The sequence below is a fragment of the Trametes versicolor genome, assembly GCF_000271585.1.
Source record: "Trametes versicolor FP-101664 SS1 unplaced genomic scaffold TRAVEscaffold_10, whole genome shotgun sequence".
In the NCBI taxonomy this organism is placed as follows: Eukaryota; Fungi; Basidiomycota; class Agaricomycetes; order Polyporales; family Polyporaceae; genus Trametes; species Trametes versicolor.
The window spans coordinates 813,473-827,370 of NW_007360330.1; the positions used below are offsets into that span (position 1 = coordinate 813,473).

At 56.6% G+C, this 13,898-nt stretch overlaps 3 protein-coding genes across 3 annotated transcripts; 2 read left to right on the plus strand and 1 right to left on the minus strand.

The window, feature by feature from the left end:
- Positions 1-1,413: 1,413 nt before the first annotated feature.
- On the plus strand, positions 1,414-8,803 carry TRAVEDRAFT_153156 (ATP-binding cassette transporter; the record flags this gene model as incomplete). The annotated part of the gene is made up of 33 exons (XM_008044031.1): positions 1,414-1,629; positions 2,363-2,840; positions 2,892-3,308; positions 3,391-3,866; positions 3,921-4,030; positions 4,085-4,185; positions 4,246-4,752; positions 4,809-4,933; positions 4,986-5,016; positions 5,073-5,138; positions 5,192-5,729; positions 5,785-5,857; positions 5,908-5,920; positions 5,980-6,015; positions 6,073-6,111; positions 6,161-6,253; positions 6,308-6,451; positions 6,508-6,515; positions 6,574-6,610; positions 6,667-6,788; positions 6,854-6,884; positions 6,942-7,084; positions 7,140-7,151; positions 7,207-7,239; positions 7,302-7,433; positions 7,493-7,706; positions 7,758-7,831; positions 7,889-8,022; positions 8,091-8,157; positions 8,219-8,229; positions 8,288-8,332; positions 8,399-8,465; positions 8,534-8,803. 33 exons carry the CDS (start codon positions 1,414-1,416, stop codon positions 8,675-8,677), a joined length of 4,737 nt encoding a protein of 1,578 aa, XP_008042222.1. The 3' UTR covers positions 8,678-8,803.
- Positions 8,804-10,445: 1,642 nt separating this feature from the next.
- TRAVEDRAFT_22718 (uncharacterized protein) lies at positions 10,446-11,669 on the plus strand (the record flags this gene model as incomplete). The annotated part of the gene is made up of 2 exons (XM_008043523.1): positions 10,446-10,890; positions 10,930-11,669. The coding sequence occupies 2 exons, from the start codon at positions 10,446-10,448 to the stop codon at positions 11,667-11,669; spliced, it is 1,185 nt and encodes a 394-aa protein (XP_008041714.1).
- A 381-nt stretch (positions 11,670-12,050) lies between these two features.
- On the minus strand, positions 12,051-13,451 carry TRAVEDRAFT_50989 (uncharacterized protein; the record flags this gene model as incomplete). The annotated part of the gene is made up of 1 exon (XM_008043760.1): positions 12,051-13,451. One exon carries the CDS (start codon positions 13,449-13,451, stop codon positions 12,051-12,053), a length of 1,401 nt encoding a protein of 466 aa, XP_008041951.1.
- Between the last annotated feature and the right edge of the window lie 447 nt (positions 13,452-13,898).

Below are 13,898 nucleotides of genomic sequence, written 5' to 3' on the forward strand. Positions count from 1 at the left end.
CCTCTAGGGCCTGCTCCGAGAGCCGACGCCGGTCGACTTCATCCGTTGGGCCAAGTACAGTGTCGATGCACGGGCACTGGTCTCAGCGAGCCGTCGGTGTTAACCTACAACTTTATGGACGAGCTTCAGACCCATTTCTCAGCGCCTCGGCTCTCAAATATGCGGACGCTTTCATACCGCGGGGTCTTCTTTTCAACGGGCGATGGCGACATTGCCGTTCTTCCAGCTAGCACCCTTTTCCAGCCAAGTCTGAAAACAGTGTCACTCGGACTCGCCCAGCGTTTCGATCCCCACTGGTACCTACAAGAGATCATCGATAGCCTGTCCCTAGTAACGCCTCGCATAGAACGACTATCGCTCTGGATGTGTATGCTCTCCTTTGTCAATGTGTCTGTCTCCCAATCCGGGGTTTCCTACCGCCTTGTCCGCGGAGAGCTAGTCGTCGCACACACTACCGAATATCTGGACGATCTCAGAGTCCTCGTTGTCCACGATCACCGACGTCTTCTTATCCCAAAGAATGGTGCCGATGAGCCGCTCCTCGTATCGCAGGCTGGTGCGTAGGTAGTGACCTTTGACATGCCCCGCACCGGAGGGGATCCGGTCCACAGAGTCAGCATCAGGGAACGCAGATGCGTTCGCAAAGGGCCACCCATGTGTGCCCATGCGTGGCGAGACGATTCTCTCAGCATACCATTGCTCAGGATGATGCGCATCATGTCAGGATACGCATTCTGGAAGGATGGGTTTCGGATAGACGTAGTAGTACGGCACCTGTAGGACGCATGGAGTTGGTAAGAGTTGGTACATTGCTTCTCGGGTGCGAACTCCCTGCTCTTCTCCGCGAAGTTCTGAAACATAAAGGGTTTTGATCTTAGAAATGTCGGATGAATGTGAGTATAGCTGATGAGGCGCGGTTGGAGCTGGAAAACTCAAGGACCAGTGAGAAACAGCAAGCGGGGACCTCGGATGTTTACCGGTTAATAGAGCACCCACGTGGTTATCTAATCTACAAAGTTCGTTCATTCTCCGCCAGGATGTTCGAGTTGCCGACTTCTAGCGACTTCTTCAGGCCGCTCACCCACTCACTCACCCACTCACTTACTCTTGTGTCGGATCTGGACTTGCGCATACGACGTGGAAGTCTCAGCCGGCTAGTCGACCTCCTCAGCTTGATTCTACTGTTGCGGCACTTTCATTCCTAGTCTTGATCACGCGTTGGGCGCCATGTTTCGAGCCCTGATCGCGGTACCGGGGAACTCGACAGACTCGGACTTCCGCTTTCACCATCACTGACTAGTGACTCCCTGCCGGCTCCGAGCACCCTCGGCGAGATATCTTCTTGGTGATTTTGATGGTGGTCTAGCTGTACTTCTTGTTTTCATTCCCTGATCTGCTTCTGCTTCGCGCGCTATGCCCGAGTACCAACTGCACGTCGCCATCGCGCTCACCGCCGGGCTTGCGACTAGCCTCGGTCTCTTCCTCCTTGCAGGTCCCGAGGAGAAGAAAAACGCGCTCCCGACGTTCGTGGAGGGCGACGAGGCGCTGGAACGCGACCCGTTCGACGTCGCCTCCGCCGAAGACTTCGTGGACGGCACTCCCATTGATGAACAGCAGTTTTGGTCCAAGGTATGTGGCGAGCATTCATTTAGTTTCGATTCTCGAGTAAGGGGCTCGTGTGCGCACATTGGTGGGACTTAACCTGTAGTTTCGTTGATCGTCGAGGGAACTGTGCAGAGAAGCGCACGCTCGGTCCGGCGTGGCATATAGCAAACGAATAGGTCGAGGGAACATTTCACGTTCGCGCTCGCCGGTTTCTGAGAGGCAGCGCGCGGTCCATGACATACATGATTATGCATATGTGAGGGAAACGACATAAAGAGAGAGGTCGAAAGGGTTCTAGACGCGTCCTAGGACGCGAATGCACGCGACGCGGCTTGTCCTGTGAACGCGAACAGGAAAATTGAAGGCTCGCGTGTAGTCGGCGCGTTCACACTCATACGTGTTCCCATTGGGGACCCCACTACCCCCACTCAAACGATATTCCACCCGGACGTGAGGGCGGTTTACGAGCCTACGTTGGACTTTACGCTGACAGACCTTGATGTCACGTTGGTGTGCGTGTACCTCGACTCGTCTGTCGAACTTCATCAGACGGTATAGGGCGCTCTTGTTCTTTCGTCTGTTGACGAGACCAAAGCAGTTACGTGCGCGTTGAAATTTGAAACACTGCATGCAGCACTACGTACAACCGTACTGTAAGGCACGGCTTGCATGGGTCTAACCTTATTTTCACATCTGCGAATCGAGTGTCGATTCTCCTTGTCCATTTGCAGCGATGCTCACGATATCTTTTCGTTAGATGCGTCTGCGGAAATTCGGAATGTCCGTATTGCTAGGTGTCGTTCTCGCGATACAAGCTGTCGGCTTGGGCTGGTCTATCGCGGAGGACGAGCGTCGAAACATCGCCGTCTACGCTCTGCAGATCGCCTACGCGCTATACACTCTCATTCTCGCCGTCAGTGCGGTTAACCAGAAATACTCGAAGCACGCACACTCGACCATCCACCTGTCTGCGCTGACCTTTTTCGCGACCGTACTACTCGGCATCACAGCCATCTTGCCGGCAAACCCACTCCCTATCGTCTCTGTCGCTTCCGAGTCCGCCACTCTCTGGGCTCTATGGTACGCTGTGTCTGCGCTATACGCCGTCTGTACGGCGATTGCTGTGACCACCCCGCGCGGTCCGCCGCTTCACTTCCCGTCGTCGAAGATCTACTCCGACAAGACGCTCATGCAAATCACCTCGACCTACGAAGACAATGTCTGCGGCATGACGGGTAACTATTACATGCATCAATACACCTCGATCACAACTGATAGTATCCTAGCTGCGTCCGTCCTGGACTATCTGCTGTTTTCGTACACGACAAAGGTGGTCATGCTCGGAAACACAGCCGAAAGCCTTGAGATCGGCGACCTACCGATCGTGCCTGCAGACATGCGCGCAACCGCGATCTACACGTCCATGCGTGCAGCGATGCGCCGGTGGAAGCTCCAGGTTTGGTCGTGGACGCCTCGCCCCGGCTCCGGCATCGAGCTGGGATACCGCCTTATACGCGTTAACGCGGTGCCAATGACCATGGTGATCACCCTCGCGGTAGCGTGCGCCGTGCTCTTTTATGCGCCGGCGTTCTTTTTGAAGCGTGTGGTGCAGTACCTGGAAGTGGACACCGCACGCGACTTCAGAGGCTGGGGCTTCGTGTTCTGCGTGGCCCTCTTTGCCAGCCATGCCTCATCCCAGCTTGGTACGTCTTTTTGACCCGGTCGCGCTGTGCAGAGCGGACTTCTTTCGAGGTCTGGCTCGTGAATGCTAACGGGTGCGGACAGTGACGGGCCAGCTCATGTCTCTATCCACTACGACGCTCCAAGTGCGCCTCCGGATGCAGCTCAACACGATCCTGTTCGCAAAGACGCTCGTGCGCAAGGACGTCGCGTCCTCGACCGGATCCGCACCCGGCACTGACGCCGCACCCGAGGGCGACAAGAAGGCAGACGAGGACAGCTTCTCAAGCAAGGCGCAGATCATGACGCTCATGACGACAGACGTCGACCGCATCTCCGAGTTCGCGATACACCTGTTCACCATCGTCGACGCGCCCATCGAGATCGTCATCGGCTCGTGGTTACTGTACAGTCTGCTCGGGGTGTCGTGCTTCCTCGGGCTGGCGGTGACGTGCTTGTTCCTGCCGATGAACCACTTCGCGGGCAAGGTCGTCGTTGGCGCGCAGGATAACTTGATGAAGGCGCGCGATGAGCGTGTCGCGCTCATGAACGAGATTCTGGGCGGTATCCGGATGTTGAAGGTGCGTTGACGCAATGTATTTGTACGAGTGGGTTAGATCTGACAGCCAGGGTAGTTCATGGCTTGGGAGCGCAGCTTCGAAGCACGTGTTCTTAAAGTGCGCGAGCGCGAACTCAAGTACCAGAAGCTCAACTACATTATCGAGGTACTTTTGAACACGATCTGGTACGTTAAAATTTCTGGTGTGATGCAATGCATAGCTCACATCGAACCCCGCAGGAACGCATCGCCTATCTTAGTCACGCTGGTGTCGTTCTGGCACTTCACGGTCGTCCGAGGGGAGCTCTTGACCCCCTCCATCGCCTTCACTTCGATCAGTGGTGGGTATCTTGTGCTTCCACATTTCTGTTTATTCCGCTCACCCGCTCACGTTATCTAAGTGTTCAACGAGTTGAAGTTCGCGCTTAACGCTCTCCCCGAAACGCTGATCAAGATGCTCCAGTGCGCCATCTCCCTCCGCCGCATCGAGAAGTACCTGCACGGCGCCGAAGTCGCGCCCGTTCCCCCGCTCGCGACGCAGGATCCCCGCATCGCGCTCCAATCTGCCACGATCACCTGGCCGCAGGACCGCACACGCGGCGCGTCCTCCGCGCCCTCCGCCGCCTCCACGCCTCGGCACAAGTTCATCCTCGTCGACCTTACGCTCGACTTCCCGCTTGGCGAGCTCTCGCTCATCTGTGGCAAGCTCGGTAGCGGCAAGTCGCTGCTCTTGCTCGCGCTCCTTGGGGAGGCGGACCTGCTGTCGGGCCAGATGATCTGCCCGCGTTCGCCCCCGGACACGATCGCGAAGTTTGCTGGGGTCGCTGTGCCGCAAGAGGAGTGGATCGTCTCGGGCGTATGCGCGTACGTCCCGCAGTCGGCATGGCTGCGCAACGCGTCGATTAAAGGTGAGCGGGTTTGCGAACTCCTGTGTAAGGTTGATGAGGCTGACTGCAGGGCTTAGAAAACATCCTATTTGACCTCCCGTATGTGGAGGAGCGGTATCTGAAAGTGCTCGAAGCGTGTGCGCTGCTGAGCGATCTGGAAATCCTCGAGGATGGCGATGAGTCCGAGATCGGAGAACGTGGAGTGAGTAGGTATAAGAGTGTTCATGGACGATATCTAACGTGCTTCTTTGCAGGTCAACCTGTCGGGTGGCCAGAAAGCTCGAGGTATGCCTCCGCCCTCCCGCTGCTACCTGGGCGCATTATTGACTTTGGTTCTGCAGTTTCCCTCGCTCGTGCCGTATACTCGCGTGCTTCCGTGATCTTCTTGGACGACGTGTTGTCCGCTGGTAAGCAACAACGAGGTGCCTCTAAGCGCTATGATACTGACTAAAAGTGTTAGTCGATGCTCACACTGCACACCACCTTTACCACGAGTGCCTGAAGGGCGACCTCATGCGTGGCCGTACCCTCATTTTGGTCTCCCACCACGTACAGCTCTGCGCTGCGGGTGCCCAGTACATCGTCGCCCTAGATAATGGCCGCGTGCAGTATTCGGGCGACTTCGATAGCTTCCGCAGCTCCGGCGTGCTCAGCACGCTCGTGCAGTCCGGCGCCGCCGACCCTGCCGACGACAATGAGACCGATGTGGAGAAGGCGAAAGAGATCACCTCGGCCGGCGAGAGCAGCAGTGCGCCTGCATCGTCGGAGACAAGCTCAACTGTGGCGGTCGCCACTCCTGCGGAGTTGGAGCCGCAGCCCGAGAAGAAAAAGGCACCGCGGAAGCTTGTGGAGGAGGAAAAACGCGCTGTCGGGCGCATTGGTAAGGATATCTGGACGACGTACCTAAAGGCCTACGGTGGTGTCGCATACTGGGCCACCTTCATTGGAGCTTTGGCTTTGGCTGCACTCAGCCCTGTGTTTGAAAACGGCTGGTTACGGTAAGTGCGGCTACACTATAAGGTCCTGAGAGGCTGCTCAACCAGGTCATCACAGCATTTGGTCCGGTTCGTACCAGGAGACTGGGACCCCTCGCCCCGCATCATTCTATATTGGAATATACGCGGCTGTAAGATACTACTCTATCAAATATAGGATATACACTAATGCGTATGCTAGATCACGGGAATTGGCAAGTCTCCTTCAGGGTTTGGCGACTGAGGAAGGCCTGGTTAATATGTGTTTATTTAGGTGTGGTGCTATCGACTCTTCGGTATTTCGTTCTGTGTAGGCTTTCCTATCCTTACACGTTCAATCGCGGGTTGCTGACCTGATTGCATACAGACCACGGTGGTATTCAAGCTTCCGTCGCGCTCTACCAACGTAAGCACCCTGCCTGGTGATATGTTTACAACGCTGAGACCCTGCAAAGGGTTACTCGAGGGTGTGCTATTCGCAAACATCCGGTTCCACGACACTGCATCTAGAGGACGTCTGCTGAACCGCTTCGGAAAAGACTTTGAGGGTATGGACTTGCCGCTATGCCTTGATACGGTACTAAATACGCTCACTTTCTTAGGGATCGACAGCAGCCTCCCCGACAATTTCGGGCGTAGTGTGTTCTACGCAGCCTCAGTCCTGACTACATTCGTTACTGTGTCTGTCGTGGGCGGTCCTCTGTTCATCCTCGCGGCGGTCATCTTCGCTTTCCTCTATTACAGCAGTGAGTGTTTCGCTCCATAACGAAGAGTAATGCCTCACGCCTCGGTCATCCCACAGTTGGCAAGGTACGTTGCGTCATGCATTACGCACGGTCCCGATCGCTCACGCGTCCATTTGGCGAAGGTTTACGGGCAGACGTCCCGCGACATGCGCAGATTAGGTACGTAATCTCCTACAGCTCAGAGAACTTGCCCACGATCCCGGTTCCGGTCGTAGACTCCGTCACTCGGTCCCCGCTATATTCGATCTATGGCGAGACGATCGCGGGTGTCACCGTCCTTCGCGCCTTCGGTGCCTCGTCGAAATTCCTTCGCGACATGCTCCGCTGCGCAGATACTGTAGGCAATCTCCATCTTCCGCCCTAGACTCACTGATTCGATGGCTGGAACACCTTTTCCTTCAGAACTCGAACCCGTACTATTGGATGTGGGGAGGTGAGTGTCATTCCAAAAAGTGTTATATGAACACCGGAACTGACCGCCATCACTCAGTGAACCGCTGGCTCTCCGTCAGATTTAATCTACTGTCAAGTGCGGTCGTTGGCATCACTGCCTTTGTCGCCGTGCTCTCTCCTGGCATCGACGCTTCCATGGCCGGGTTCGCGCTGACCTTCGCAAGTTCGCTCCTGGTTGATGTGAGTGGTATTTATGACTGGCGTGCGGCCTGGACTGATTTAACTGCGTGTCTAGCTTCTCTTGCTGGTACGTTTCTTGTTTACTAGGCGTATGGACGCACAGTAACAAGTTGCGTCTTTAGGTCCGCCGCTTCGTCGGTCTGGAACAGTCCATGGTGAGAACACCCCAACGCCCCCTTCGACGTCGTCGTCGGCGCCCTCACGCGCGTCCGTTTAGGTTGCCGTGGAACGTGTCAAGGAATTCTCAGAACTCCCTCGGGAGCCCCCAGAGTTCATCGAGCCTCGGCCGTCTGCGTCCTGGCCTACGAGTGGTGCGATCACTTGCGAGAACCTGGTGATTCGCTATGCTGTGCGTCTTCCTCGAACTGCCTCCTGGAACTGCGACCCTGACCTGTGCGCGTAACACAGCCCGATCTGCCAAACGTGCTGCACAATCTCAACTTTGAGATTCGCCCGGGTGAGAAGGTGGGCGTTCTCGGTCGCACAGGGTCTGGCAAGAGTACCCTCGCGCTCTCGTTCTTCCGCTTCGTGGAACCCACGGAGGGCCGCATCCTCATCGACGGCCTGGACATTTCGAAGATCGGCCTGACCGATTTGCGGAGCAAGCTCACCATCATCCCTCGTAAGTCCGGACCCGCAGCTCTGGGTCTGCAGTTCTGACCGGCGGCCACAGAGGACCCTACTATTCTGAGCGGGACGCTCCGGTCGACACTGGACGTGTTTGGGGAATATCAAGATGCCGAGATTGTACGTCTCCGATTATCTAGGGTACCTCAGGCTGTCTTTGCTGACAGGCACGGCCAGTACGAGGCCCTCCGTCGGGTGCACCTCATCCCCGCGGGACTCGAGGCGTCGGAGGAGAGTGAGAGTGTGAACGCAAACGTCTTCCGGAACCTGGACTCCCCCGTCTCGGAGGCGGGTGAAAACTTCTCCACAGGGTGAGATCTCCCTGCTGCGATGGGCGTTCCGCGCGATCGTCACCCGCTCACCTGTCGTTGCCTGGAAGCGAGAAGCAGCTGCTCTGTATGGCGCGCGCGATCTTGAAACGCTCGAGGGTGCTTCTGATGGACGAGGTACGTGCCCGATCCTGTGTGGCTCTCGCAAGCAGTTGAGCTAATTACCCCCGTGCGTCAGGCGACTGCGAGGTATTTGTTCTCATGACGTCCGGGATGGCGTTGTGCGGCATGCTGACCACGCTCACAGTGTCGACTATGCGACCGATGAGCTTATCGGGAAGACGATTCGACAGTGCGTCCGCTCGCTTTCAGTATATCTCGCGCGGAATCTCTGACCCCGGGCTCCGCGTTCATTCAGCGAGTTCGCGGACAGCACGATCCTGACGATCGCGCATCGTCTGCGCACGGTCATAGATTACGACAGGGTGAGTGGTTTTCTCCCGATTGCGTCTGGAAAAGTGTTTTCATCTCAGCCGTCGGGATCCCGATACAGGTCATGCTCCTGGACCAGGGTCGGATTGCGGAGTTCGACAAGCCGGCTACTCTGCTCGCGGACCCCCAGTCGAAATTCCACGCTCTTTGTCAAGCGACGGGAAAGCAGGAGTTCACTACACTGAAGCGCATGGCTGGCATCTGAATAGCTATACGTAGCGTTACAGTTTAGCGATGGAGGGGTGGTAGATGTGTTTTTGGTCGATATTGGGTGAGATGTGTTGATGCCAAATGGTCATGTAGGACATGGAGCGGAGGTGTCTTCGTGATGAGATAACGTCCAGTCTCTCCGCGCTGGTCACCACAATTACGTTCTGCTCTTCCCGCGCCCAGCACGCCTGCGTCAGGACCCGAACAGTGTTCAAACGTTCATCGGCGGCTCGGCGCGACAAAAGAGGTCCTGCAACCCCGCTGGATGCTGCAGGAGCTGCATCGCTGGAGTTGCGGGACCCTCCTCGACAACAGATCTCGCTTCACGCTGGGAACACAGTTGATCATTTGCATGGAACGGTAGTAAGTGCCCGTCGTTTACCGCTATGTCGAAGGTCCTCTGACTAAGTGCATAATCATACCAGGGTCGTGTTCCGCCATGTGGAGAGTCGCGATAGGGAATACCAGGATAGGCAACCGACGACGAGCGGTAGCGTGGAAATGTGGCTGGAAAGAGATCATTCAAACGGCTCTGCCTTCTTCGCGCGTGGCCCGCCTGCTCTATTGCAACAGTGTAGGTGGCAGTACTGAACGCAGGATTCAACTTTGACACAGAGTGTGCAACACGGCCATACATGGGCAGATAGAGTGCTATACCAGTCGGAAAGCAGGTCCGTGAAGCGATACACGGGTCCGTCTAGATCCTGTTGAGCCACATCAATGCGCGGATAAAGTCGAGACAAAAGGCAGGTCATCTCAGTGGTATTGAGACTTAGCCATTCATCGCATCCAATCACAGTGCTAGCGGACGTTCCCATTATCCTACCCATCCTCCCTCGTGGTGAGACCGGCTAAACATCTCGAGCCTCTTGGTCACATATATACAGTGGTAAAGTACATCTTAGACGTCTGCACCCCTTGACTCTTTCCATCTAACCACTATCTATCACAGCCCCTACCGCCTCCCCTACCGTTGTCGCGGCTAAAGGTCACTCAAGCATACACATCCGCCCTTTTCATATGTAAAGTCAACGACGTGAGTGTCGAAATCAAAGCATCCTCGAGCTTTTCCCTTCAAATCGCTAACTCCGACTTAGCCACATATCTTGAACCTGTGTGGAGCGCAATGACTCCGACACGGCCCAGGGCCACCGACTCTGTTTTATGCTCCCTCCCCAAGAAACTGATACTCCAGATATGTTGGGAGTTGGCATACGACGGGAACGATAACGCATCACCGAGGGCACTACTCCCTCTCTCACTCACTTGTCGCCACATCTCCGAGCTCGCCCTCGACGTTATATGGGATACCCTGCCTTCCCTATCTCCGATGCTCAGGCTTCTGCTCCCTGAGGACCTCCGTGTACTTCGCAACATCAACACGGTAGCAAGAGACCTGTTTGAGGTTGCACGCGGTACGACTCGGCAAGAACTGGCAAGTGCTCGGGGATAATCACCAGGTACTTGACATCAAAGCTGACTTACGCCGCTCATGCATCCAGGACCTGCTTCGAGAGCCGACACCGGCCGACTTCGTCCGCTGGACCAAGTATGCCCCGCGTGTTCGTCGCGTCGATGCAAGCGCTATACGTGGCTCGTTCAATCTCAGCGAAGCTAGACCCTTGAAACAGAAACAGCAAAGACAAAACCTCACCGAAGCGCCGCTGCTCGCCCACGGCCTGATCGACAAACTACAGGCCCATTGCCCGACCCCCTTGCTCCCGAATATCCAGACGCTTTTGTACTGCGAGGAATCGTTCACAATGGGCAACGGCGCCCTTGTCGCCCTGCCAGCCAGCGCTCACTTCCAGCCCACTCTGCAGGCAGTATCGCTCGGACTTGCCCTGCACGTCGATCCCGACTGGCATCTGCAAGATCTCACTAGTCGTCTGTCCCTGGTGGCCCCTCGCCTAGAGCAACTGTCATTTTGGATCAATATGCCTTCCTTCAGCATCGAACCGTACCCCCGATCCCAGCGCTCCCACTCGACGACGCTGCGCGGCATGGGGATTTCTCGCCTGTCTTGCCTGACCAGCTTCACCGCGCCGCACATGTCCGTCGCGCTCGAGGCGCTGCTCTGTCTAGGGTGGCTACCCCATCTTCGCAAGCTGGACATCCAACCGCCCATGGCGCCGGAGCACTGGTTGTTTAATCCCCGCGGACGGCGTCCTGGTTTTTTTACCGCCTTGGAGGAACTCCGCTTGACAGGTAAGGAAGGAAATTATCAAGACTGCATCGACCTTTTAGGTGCAATCACTCCGACGTCGCTCCGCACGGTGTCGCTGGACTTGCGCTGGCCCGACGATGGCACAGCCGAAGCGCTATTCACGGATCTCTGCGCTGCCCTCGGTAGTCTCCCCTGCCGCGACACCGTCAAGAACATCAAGATGACTGTAGAAAGCAACAGACACGGCGACAACATATACCGTTCCCCGAGCCTCGCGCCGCTGCTCGAGCTGCACGCCCTCGAGTCGCTCGTCGTCCAGGGCGGCCCGAAGGTCATCGTGACCGACGCAATTCTCGACTCGATGTCGCGCGCATGGCCACACGCCCGCATCATCCGGTTCGCGTGGCCGACGCCGCCCAAAACGTACCCTCTCTTAGCGCGCGACCGCCCACGCGCGACGCTCGCAGGCCTCGTCTCACTGGTGCTGCGCTGCCCACGTTTGGAGGAGCTGGAGGTGGCACTCAACATGCGCGCGGTACCGGGCTTCGGGGGGTGCCCGCGCGTCCCTCTGAAGAACGCAGGCATGTGCAAGGTAAATACGCTCTGGATGGCGGGGTGCGTTCCCGGGGATCCGTGGGCGCTCGCCTCCTTCCTGTCCCTGGTGCTGCCGCAGCTCAGCGTTTTTGCTGGTGATTGCACCCCGCATGAGACCTGGAGACGGACCGAGGAGATTTATGGGCAACTTACGGCGCTGCGGCGGCAGGAGAGAGATTGGGCGTTGGACCGCGGGAAGACTATCCAGGACCTGGCGTGCCCGTAGGGCGGACGATATTCGAGGACATTCTAGCTGTATACATAGCGTGTATGGACTCTGCTTGCACGTTCTCATATATAAATATTATCTGGTTGATATTCTGGCAGCAATCGATGTAGTATTAGTAATGATCAGCTTGCATCGAACTGCCTGACACAAAGTAAGTTCACATCAAAATGATACGGAGATGACCAAGTCACGATGGACACTTTCACCCATCGCAACGGTTCGCCTTCGCCATTCAGATTCGGAAGTGTTAGCAGAGGAACAAGGAGACGCTACAGACTTCAAGTTGCCACGCACAGCGGCGGGTGCCGTACAAAGATCAACAGAACATGGTGATGTATAGTTATCTTCGTACAGTTTGACTGACTGTGTCCCCGAACCTTACTCAGACGCGACCTCCGATTGTAGACTTCCCCGGCGCTCCAGAGCCCACTTCCTCTCTTGCTCACGGATCTGCAAGAATAACGAAAAGCACCACTTCACGTCTCGCCAACTTGAATGGTCCGGGGCGATCTTTTGGAGCCGCGGACACACCACAACTAGGAACGCAGAAAGGCCAAGGTCGTCGCAAAGGATGGAGCCCTCCGCGGAAAGTCGTTTCAGCGCGGAGCCTCGCCGGACAACGGGGTAGGGCCGCAGTACGTCGAGCTCTGGAATTGACCGCATATCGAAAGCGAGGGTGAGGGTTATGAGTTGGGGACAGTGTTGTAGGAGGGAGGCCAGACCAGCGAGCGTAGCTCTGGGGACGTGGTCATCGGCGATATGTGCAGGGTGCTCCAGCCACGGTATCGTGATTTCGTAGATGTCAGGCCATGCTCGCGCCATAGACTCCAGGGTGGGATCGTCGACGGTAATTTGGCACGCGCCCTTCAGGCGGAGGCGGCGGAGCCCACCTTTTAGAGCGGTCAAGGGCACAATATGTCGCGGTCGGAACGCGGGGACAGGGGCGCCAGCGGTGCAAGGGGTGTCGATTTCGATGCAATGCAGCGACTCGCCGCAGGGAAGGCTTCCAATCGCGGTGCAGAGAGCCTCGAAGAGGATGCCATCAGGCGCGATGTGTCGAGGGTCGCTCACTCCGATGTAGAGTTCCTTGAGAGAGACGGCTGCCACGGCGTGCAGGAACGCAGCGCACCACTCGAAGGCGGTACCGGTGAGGCAGAGCTTCGTGAGCGCAGGGAAGAAGGCGGCGCGCCTCCCATGCGGCATGACGTCCCAGGTGTAATCCGCGGAATCGATGTGCAGGTATACCTCCTGGAGGTTTGGCAAAGAGCCTATGGCAGCGAGGGTGTCAGGCCCGACCTTGATATTTGACCCGTCGAATTCGACCAAATGGATGAATGCAGAAAGCTCGGGACAGGATAGCGACGTGAACTCCGACGGGTATCCTTTTGCCGCTCCAAGGAGGAGCGACTTCAAGTTTGGAGTCGCGCTACACAACTTCTTGATGACCTCCGTGGGGCGATGAGGGTGTATCCACAAACCGGTGAACTCAACCTTTTGGAGGTTTGGCCCAAAGAGAAGCTCTGCAGGATGGAAAGGGTCTACCCCGGGCACGAGCTCTTCGTTTGCGTAGGGAGTCGGACTCTCCTCGTAAGACAGAAGCCCCAAATTTGGAAGTAGTGGCCTAGGTGCGTGGCGGAAAAGGATATTCCAGACCTCAGTGGGCACCTCGCGCCGGGTATCCCAGAAGATAGGATAATAGCCGAGAAAGTAGCCAATATCCATGACTCGTGCGGCATACGCAGAGAGGCGCACGAAGTCCCGCGAAATTGGTTCTCGCATGATGACCTTCGTATCACGGAGGTGAGTTCGAACACAACAGCTTCACAACAGCCTGAGGCGGCTCCTACGCACCGCTCTATGGACCCCATAGTTGCGTTCCCCGTCTGCCACGGTCTCCACTGGTACGAAGGCAAACAGATCTGCAGGAAGCGTGCAAAGTAGTGGCCAAGGAGATCCCAATGTATGCCAGAGCACATCGAGAGCAATTTGGCTGAGGTAGCGACAGGAGGATGCCAAAGAGACCAGCCCGCGGGGAGTCATCAGCCCGTCGTATAACCCCCGATCGTTTGCAGCCAGAAGTCGACATATGTGTAAGAGGATATCCTGAGGTAATTCCAAGACAGTGAGTTTGCTCTTCGATAGACACATATCGCAACCGTCGATGGGTGGTGCAACTGGGAGTGTGAGCTGAAAGCTCCTTGTCGTCCGGGATCTTCCTTGGGCAGA